The 9,673-nt window shown below is 30.5% G+C and overlaps 3 protein-coding genes across 3 annotated transcripts; 2 read left to right on the top strand and 1 right to left on the bottom strand.

Annotated features, from left to right (window-relative positions):
* Positions 1-3,700: 3,700 nt before the first annotated feature.
* LOC114389289 (receptor-like protein EIX1) lies at positions 3,701-4,389 on the top strand. The gene has a single exon (XM_028349927.1). The coding sequence runs from the start codon at positions 3,721-3,723 to the stop codon at positions 4,372-4,374; it is 654 nt and encodes a 217-aa protein (XP_028205728.1). The 5' UTR covers positions 3,701-3,720; the 3' UTR covers positions 4,375-4,389.
* A 315-nt stretch (positions 4,390-4,704) lies between these two features.
* On the top strand, positions 4,705-6,689 carry LOC114390002 (receptor-like protein EIX2). The gene is made up of 2 exons (XM_028350694.1): positions 4,705-5,284; positions 5,572-6,689. Exons 1-2 carry the CDS (start codon positions 4,705-4,707, stop codon positions 6,687-6,689), a joined length of 1,698 nt encoding a protein of 565 aa, XP_028206495.1.
* Positions 6,690-8,632: 1,943 nt separating this feature from the next.
* On the bottom strand, positions 8,633-9,673 carry LOC114390001 (receptor-like protein EIX2). The gene has a single exon (XM_028350693.1). It carries the CDS (start codon positions 9,671-9,673, stop codon positions 8,633-8,635), a length of 1,041 nt encoding a protein of 346 aa, XP_028206494.1.

The following is a 9,673-nucleotide window of genomic DNA, read 5'->3' as shown; positions in this document are numbered from 1 at the left end:
ACTTTCTCTTAAATGGTGAAGTATGAAAGATGGAGCCTGCGGCAGGATTTATATAGCTGATAGTATGGCTAAATGACAGAGTTGTGTTAATTCTCGTTCACTTATCGAAGACAACAAAATAAGGATATTTTCTCTTAAAAAAAACTTTATTTTAAACATTAAAATACGAAGACTCCGTATACGAGGCTTATATATTTTAAATTCCTTTATTACACTCAGGTGATAAGCAATTTAAACTTACCATTCTTCATGGAAAAAATATAGAATTTATAATAAAAAAATCAATAATTATATAATTGTGTAATCAAATTATTTAAGCACACAAAAAAATATGATGTGTTATTTTGCCCAAGTACAAGAAATGCAAGATTAATTTATGTTTACATGAATGTTTTGTGTAGATTAACAATTTTAAGTTTTGCACTTGTCCCAAGAAATAAAAAAATCTTTGCACTTGTTTTTAAATTCACAAATGCATACGTTAGTTTTGAAAACAATTATTGCTCATTATATTTTTGCTGATATGAAACAACTCACTAAACTGAAAATCGGGAACAGTGATGATAGTATGACCATACGAATAAGTTGTTAATTCTTGTTCAAAGACAAGAAAACAAACTGACAGCAAAATAAGGAAGTTTTCTCTTAAAAAAAACTTTATTTTAAAAATTAAAATACGAAGATTCCATATATGAGGCTTATATATTTTAAATTCCTTTATTACGCTCAGGTGATAAGCAATTTATAATAAAAAATTCAATAATTATATAATTGTGTAATAAAATTATCTCATATATTAATTACAGGTTCATCAAGCTCTACTTCATAATGTACCAGCAAGTTGTAACAACTAAAATTTCATCAGAAAATTCGACAAAAAAATGATGTTACAAATTTTAATAAAAAAATGTAACTATGATTTTTAGTCTTTCAATGTTTTTTATTTTAGTCCCAGTAAAAATTTTAAAAAAATCAGTCCATGTTATCAACAAAATAAGTATTTAGTATACTCCTTCCAGCCTAGAAGACATATCCTCTTAATTGTGAACCAAATTAAAGGTTATATGAAGGAAAAATAAAAATAAAGATGCACTTAGTCAATGTAATAAGAGAAAATTGTGGGACAGGCGTGATAGTTGTTGTGGTTTCAGTAGCAAAGTGATTGCGCCGGTGGAAATATAAAAGAAGAGAAATATCGTTAGTGACACTGTCTAGTACTTTTTTTTTTGTTATAAAGTAATTAAAATTTGTTAGAAATTATAAATTTAAATTGGCGAGTTCTATTTCTTATTTAATGATTATATATATTTCTTAATTTTTTATGTGAAATCATTAACTAAAATTTGTGATTTTTTATAAATTTTAATAAATAACAGAAAAGAGTATTGTTAGTCTTCCTCAAAGATAAAAATAGGTGTAAGGTGTATAAAAGAAGAAAAATAAAAAGGAGAGTGATGAAAATATGTGATTACATTCTTTCAATTAAATTTTCTTTCCTTCTAATTTTTTAAATTCAAATTTTAAACCTTTTTTACCCTTTTTCATTTTCTTTCCTCTCTTCCAAAACATACTTAAGTTGCACGTTAGAGTATTTCTAAATCATTCTAGGATTGATATCATACTAACAAAAGTCTACTTAGAACTAAGACCAATAAATATCATGTGTCATTTTGCTAAAACACACAAAATGCAAGTTTAATTTGTCTCAATTTAAAATTTCTACAAAGATGGACAATTTCAAAGTCTATTCAGTTGTTTTACCTTTTAAATTTGATGTGTTTGTGTGCTTAATTTTTTAACCCATCAAAAGAGTTAGAAAACATAGGAGACGACAATATCATTTTTTGTCATTATTTGAAAGTACTGATATATTTTGATACCTGTGAATTTTTAAAAAAAATTATAATGTATATATCACGCTATTTATTTAAAATATAATATTTATATTACAATACAAAAATATCAATATTTCATACATCAACAATATTCATATTCTATTACAATAAGACTCAAATAAAAATCAAATTCTCATCTATATTATTCGTTGAGAGATTCTTTTTACTAATTTTCTATAATGTATTTATTGGTCTCCAAGTTCCATATCATATAATTAAATTTATTATTATATATAAATTAATTATTAAATATAAAATACATTAATTTTTAGCTCATATAGTTTATTAAATTATTTTTATTAAACTACCATGATTTTTTAACATAAAAACACGGTATTCATCGATAGTAAAACCATTACTTCTGTAAGTTAAATATTATTACAATTTGATTTCTTTGAGTACATTTAGTTATTCTATACTTAAAAAACTTTAGAAAAAAAAATTATTGTGCTTAAAAAAATTATTTTTACAAAATAAAAAATATTAACACCCGATTAATCCAATTCGACCCAACCAGTTTATGATCCGATTTAGCTGGATTTGTAAAAAACGTTACACACACCTGACCCATAACCCAACACATAAATTTTTCATGTGATTGAATAACAAGTTTAATCAAATTCAAGTTAAGTCGATCGGTAAACACTCCTACAAATAACTTATTGGAATGAGCAAAATAAAATTTCTATATAGAAACTGAATGAGAAAATTAGTTCAAAGAATAAAATAAAATTAGTTTTAAATAATTACCTTTTTAAAAAATAATTACCTTCATTTTTTAAAAAAAAGAAAATTTCTATATCGAAACTGAATGAGTAAAATACGAAATGGGTATGATATTGATGTGGTAGATGTCATGTCCTCTCTAATACGATTAGTAACATATAAACTTAACACTGTTGTGTTATATAAGTAGATGGAAGGTTTTTTTTTATGAAGAAATTAGAATTTTTTTTTATTTTATGTATCATTTTGATAAAAAAAAATTTAAGGTTTAAATCAATAGAAGTTATATTTTAACTCGAATATAAAATGATTTAATTTCAGTTTTTATACTAAATTTTTCTTCAAATCCTAACTAGTCCAAATATTCTTTTAAAATTTTCTTTCATGCGATCTTATTTTTTAATCCCTGTAGCATGTGTTTTTTAATTATTAAATCTTTATAAAAATGGCCTTTTCCTCTCATAAGTATTCTTATTAGAAAGTTTTTTCATAAAGTATTTAAACATAGTTAATATACTAGTATGAATATATTATCCATTAAAGTTTCATTATAATTCAAGAACTTTTAAATCTAAAACCCACTAGCTTGTTAATTTAAAACGAAGAAATGCATAATAAAGAAGTATTTGTGTCTGACATTTTCAACTCTATTCCTATTTTCACATTTTGACAACTCTACCTTTGAAACTTTCTTGCTTGCTTTGACTTGGAACAGCGAACGAAGACAAAGGGCGAAGAAATTAAGCTGTGCTAACATTGAAGTTCCATTAGAATTCGATATTCTTTTTACATCTAAGATCTAATTGCTGCTTGATATATTAATTTAAAACCAAGAAATATATAATAAAGAAGTAATTGTGTTTCTCATATTCAACTCTATTCCATTTTCTCATTTTGACGACAAGAGTTTCCTTTAATTTTCTTTTCATTCAAATAACTCTACCTTTTGAAACTTTCTTGCTTTCTAGACTTGGAACAGCGAATGAAAACAAAGGGCGTAGAAATTGTGCCGTACAAGTATAGTAACTTCTTAAATCTTGCTGCTCTGTATTCAATACAGCACAACTGGTAAACCATAATTCATATCTGAAAAATCCTAATGGGTGGTTACTTTGTCAAAATCTTGTTTGCATTGTTAGTGTGCTTTTTGCATACTGAAATATCCATTCTTGGATTGAACTCTACATCGGAGATCTCACGTGTGAAATGCATTGAAAGTGAGAGACAAGCCCTCCTCAACTTCAAACGTGGCCTTGTAAATGACTCTGGCATGCTCTCTACATGGAGGGATGATGAAAATAACAGAGATTGTTGCAAATGGAAAGGCCTTCAATGCAATAATGAAACAGGTCACGTCTACATGCTTGATCTTCATGGTCACTACCCACAACGTTTGTCAGGTCTAATCAATATTTCTTCATTGATTGACTTGCAAAATATTGAATATTTGAATCTTAGCAATAATGATTTTGAAGGGAGTTACATCCCAAAATTTATGGGCTCGTTCACCAACTTAAAATATCTTGATCTATCATGGTCGAGGTTTGGTGGGAGAATTCCTTATGAATTGGGGAATCTCTCAAAGTTGGAGTATCTTGATCTTAAATGGAATTCTCTTGATGGAGCAATACCTTCTCAACTAGGGAAGCTTACAAGTTTACAGCATCTAGATCTAAGCCTAAATTCTCTTAGTGGAGAAATCCCTTCTGAAGTAGGGGTGCTTACAAGCTTACAACATCTAGATCTGAGTTGAAATTCTCTTCTTGGAGAAATCCCTTCTGAAGTAGGGAAGCTTACAGCCTTACGATATCTAGATCTAAGTTATAATGTGGCTATTCATGGAGAGATCCCTCATCACTTTAAAAACCTCTCACAACTGCAATATCTTTGTCTTGGAGGACTTAATCTTTCCGGACCAATACCTTTCCGGGTTGGGAATCTTCCTATCTTGCATACTCTTAGACTTGAAGGCAATTTTGATCTTAAAATTAACGATGCAAAGTGGCTATCTTCTCTCTCTTTTTTAACAACTCTTGACCTGACATCATTGCATAATCTTGGCTCCTCTCGTTACTGGCAACAAATGATCGGTGAGCTTATAACAAACTTGAGAGAGTTGAGTCTAGTTGATTGTAATCTCACTGATGAAAGTGTTGTGCTATATGCTTCCATTCAAAATTCATCATCTCCTCTTGTCACCCTTAACCTTAATGATAACTCGTTAGAAGGTCCAATACCTAATCTTTCAAATTTTACATCTTTGAGGGCATTGCATCTTTCCAATAATCGGTTAACTGGAGAAATACCTAAAAGCATTGGGTTGCTACATGAGTTGGAGTCTCTTCACCTACAGGATAATTACTTGGAGGGTGATATCAATGAATGGCATCTCACAAATTTGTCCAAATTGGAGGAGTTAGACTTAACAGACAACTCGTTGTCTCTAAAGTTTGGTACTACATGGGTTCCACCTTTCCAATTATATAATTTGGGACTAGCTTCTTGCAAGTTGGGTCCTAGTTTCCCAAGTTGGCTCCAAAATCAAAGTCACTTGGTCTTTCCAGATATCTCTGATGCTGGGATTGATGACTTTGTGCCAGACTGGTTTTGGAACAAGTTACAGTCTATAAGTTTGATGAATATGTCTTACAACACTCTCAAAGGTACAATTCCGAATTTACCGATCAAGCTTACTGATGACTATAAACTTATAATTCTAAATTCAAATCAACTTGAAGGTGAAATTCCTGCTTTTTTATCCCACGCTTATGCATTAGATTTTTCCAACAATAAGATTTCAGGCTTAAACACATTCTTGTGTGGAAAAAGAGCAAGTACAAACTACACACTTTGGACTTATCAAGTAATCGAATAATGGGACAACTGCCCAACTGTTGGGAACATCTAAATACATTAGAATTTCTTGATCTGAGCAATAATAAATTGTCAGGCAAGATTCCACAGTCCATGGGTACACTTGTTAATTTGGAAGCTTTGGTCTTAAGACACAACAATTTTATTGGAGACCTACCATTCACCTTGAAGAACTGCACTCGTTTAGATATACTAGACTTGAGTGAAAATTTGTTGTCTGGTCCAATACTGTCATGGATTGGACAAAGTTTACAACAATTACAAATCTTGAGCTTGCGTGTAAACCACTTTAATGGAAGTGTTCCTGTTCATCTCTGTTATTTGAGGCAAATTCATATCTTGGATCTTTCAAGAAATAACTTGTCAAAAGGAATTCCAACTTGTCTAAGGAACTATACTGCGATGATGGAAAGCAGAGTAATCACAAGTCAAATTGTAATGGGGCGAAGAATATCATCTACATCAATCTCCCCTCTCATTTATGACTCTAATGTGTTATTGATGTGGAAAGGTCAGGATCATATGTATTGGAATCCAGAGAATCTTCTAAAGAGCATTGATCTCTCAAGTAATGATTTAACAGGTGAAGTACCAAAAGAGCTTGGATATTTACTTGGATTGGTATCTTTGAATTTATCAAGAAACAACTTACATGGACAAATTCCTTCTGAGATTGGGAATTTAAATTCGTTAGAATTTCTTGACTTATCAAGAAATCATATCTCAGGAAAAATTCCATCTACTCTTTCCAAAATTGACCGTCTTGCTGTCTTAGACTTATCAAACAACGATCTCAATGGAAGAATCCCTTGGGGAAGACAGTTGCAAACCTTTGATGGCTCTAGTTTTGAAGGAAATACGAATCTTTGTGGTCAACAACTTAACAAAAGTTGTCCTGGAGATAAGCCAATAGGGACGCCTGAAGGAGAAGCAGTTGATGGTGAAGATGAAGATTCAATATTCTATGGAGCATTATATATGAGCTTGGGCCTAGGATTCTTCACAGGCTTTTGGGGCTTATTAGGGCCAATACTACTTTGGAAACCATGGAGAATTGCTTACCAAAGATTCTTGATCAGACTCACAGACTATATACTTCTAATGGTGGAAGTGAACATGGCCAAGTGCCATATGTGTGGTTCAAAGGCTAGTAGGTACGTAATTCCAATAACTTCACCCTTTGGAGCTTCATAGTGTTTACTAATAGTTACTTTCCTTCTGTTTCTTTAATTTGTGCCTTCACTAATAGTAGTTACTTTATCGAAAAAGATTATTACTATTCTGCTTCTTGTTAAAGAAATTGTTTAGATGCTGGTGCATGTTCTCTGTTTAGAGATTTTTTTTTCAATGATATGTCTAATGTTTGAAGTTTAAACCTCATGAAAAAATGCTTACTGCTATGCACATTTGTGTACTTGAATGGCTATATAGCTAGATTTCCAGTTCATTTAATCTACTACGAAAACTCGTTGTCTAATTCTTCTCCATTTCCATTAACTATTTTAATTACAAATGTCATAAGTTAAAATTTTATTCTAGAAATACCCACAGATTTAAATAGTTTAAGTTGTAGTTATATTTGATAATATTACTAAATAATTTTTTACCTATAAGATTGACTTAAATTATTAATAAACCAATAAATATATCAACTTGTGTATGAAATGATTGATTGTCTAATTTTTAAACTTCACAGTAAAGAGCATAAAAGAAATGCATCTATTTGTTTCTTCTATAAATGTATAATTAATATATTTGAAAGAGTTTATGTTTGTAATAATTAGGAAGAAAAAAATGTATCTATTAATTCTCATATAAAACAAAAAATTAATTAGATAGTAATGTGTTTGTGCTTAATATAGTTGTATATTTTTTCTTTATAAAAAATAAAGTTTTTTTTATTAGTCAAATATTAACTGTTAATTTATTATTTTGTTGTTAGTAAAAGATATTAAAATTCATCATCTCTCTCCTTCCTTCTTTATTGAATCATAAAGTAAATCTTATAACTCAAAAAAATATTATATATATATATATATATATATTAAATATTTTTATATTTTTTATACTGTAAAAATTTGAATTATTATTATTTTTCTTGGTCCCTCTAAGTGAATTCCTAGCTCTGACCCTGTATATGATAATATTGTAACAACAAGCACTTCATATTTGGTATAGTTAATAGGGGAGTTGTGTTTGCAGTTGAGGGATATGGCAGGAGTTGGTGGTGTTAAGGAATCGAAACAAACTGAATCTGTTTCAAAAAATTATAGTAATCATTGCCCATTGAGTAGAATGTAGTAACAACATGTATAAGGGAAGCATGGGCCATAGAACAAGGTAGTCATATATGCAGAAACAGTACATAGGAACTAAAATATGTTACAAGAAATCGCTCTTAAAGTGTAGATGGCTGCACCATAAAAAGATGTGAAAATTGAAGAATATTATGTGATTTGAGAATAATAACTATTCCCCAAATTTTCTATGAGAAAAAGCTTTCAATATCTTAATTCAATCATTAAGAGTCAAAATAGGGAATTTCGTAAGGAAGACAAAAAATGACTCAATAAATTAAGAGTGCCATATGTTGCATTGCAGCTAGGTAGGAAACAATTTCTTTTAAACAAAACAAAAAAAAAATCTCAATTGGAAAATTTTCTGCTAACTCTTTCATCATAAAGACATCTAAAGACAGTATACTAAAGCACGCACCTGAATAAAATGTTACACCGGCTCTTAAATACAAACAACTATTCCATCAATGAATTATTAAACAAAATTAAACATTTCAACCATATGAACTATTATTTTTTAACTCTTTCAAAGTAACACTCTAGTTAAAACAATAATTATTTGAGTAAGCACTAATGAATTTGTTAAGTTGGGATGACAATAATTATTCGAGTAAGCACTAATGAATTTGTGAAGTTGGGATGAAGCAATGCATTATTAACTTCTAACAATTGGTTTGCGGTTAACATGAGCTTTCTGTTCGAAATTCATATTACCCTTTTTGATCAGTGAAGCAATTCTTGATATATGTAAAACAAAGTCAGAACATAAACCATGAACTTGACAAATAAAATCTAGAACATACCTTTTTGCCTTCGAGTGATCAGCAACAATTCCCACATTCACCATAAGCATACATATACATAGTCTGTTAATCTGTTCAGAAACCTGATGTAAGCAATTCTCCAACGACGCCACAGTAGTAATGGCCCTAATAAGCCCCAAAATCCAGTGAAGTATCCAATCCCCAAGCTCATGTATAATCCCTCATAGAAAACAAAATCATCACCTTTGACAGGTGGTTCTCCATGCTCTGTTGTTGTCTGATCTCCATCCCCAGGACAAGTTTTGTTAAGTTGTCCACCACAAAGATCAATGTTTCCTTCAAAACTAGAGGCTTCAAAGGTTTCAAAATGTCTTCCTGATGGGATTCTTCCAGAAAGAGAGTTGTGTGACAAGTCTAATTTTCCCAAATAATCAATTTCAGAAACAGAAGAAGGAATTCTCCCAGAGATGTGATTTCTTGACAAGTCAAGTGATTCTAGGGAACTTAAATTACCAATCTGAGAAGGAATTTCTCCGCTCAAATTGTTTCTTGATATATTCAAAGAAACTAACCCAAGCAAATATCCGACCTCTTTTGGTATTTCACCCGTTAAATTGTTACTAGAAAGATCAATGCTTTTGAGCTTTAACTCTGGATTCTTGAACCCCCGTTCCACACCTTTCCACATCCATGTTATGCCAAGCTTATAACCTCTCAATGAGTAACCACCATAAATCTCAATGTAAGTCTCATTAATCCCATATATACGAAACTTAGTGTCACTTGAGTTGATGCTCTGTTCAGACATTGCAGTCAAATTCTTTAAGCAAGTTGGAATTCCTTTTGACAAGTTATTCCTTGAAAGATCCAACAATTGAATACGCTTCAAATAACAGAGATGAATGGGTAGATTTCCTGAGAGGTGATTTCCTCGCATTTTCAAGATTATCAATTGCTGCATACTTTCTCCAATCCATGATGGTATTGGACCCGACAACATATTTTCACTCAGCTCCAGCATAAATAAACTGCTGCAATTCTTCAAAGAAGAATTCAACTCACCCATTAAACCATTGTTTCGTAAAACCAAGGCTTTCATATTAACAAGGGCACCCAT

This window comes from Glycine soja, chromosome 16 (genome assembly GCF_004193775.1).
Source record: "Glycine soja cultivar W05 chromosome 16, ASM419377v2, whole genome shotgun sequence".
Classification (NCBI taxonomy): domain Eukaryota; kingdom Viridiplantae; phylum Streptophyta; class Magnoliopsida; order Fabales; family Fabaceae; genus Glycine; species Glycine soja.
Note: the sequence above shows the minus strand (reverse complement) of the source record. Positions and strands in the feature narration are given on the sequence as shown.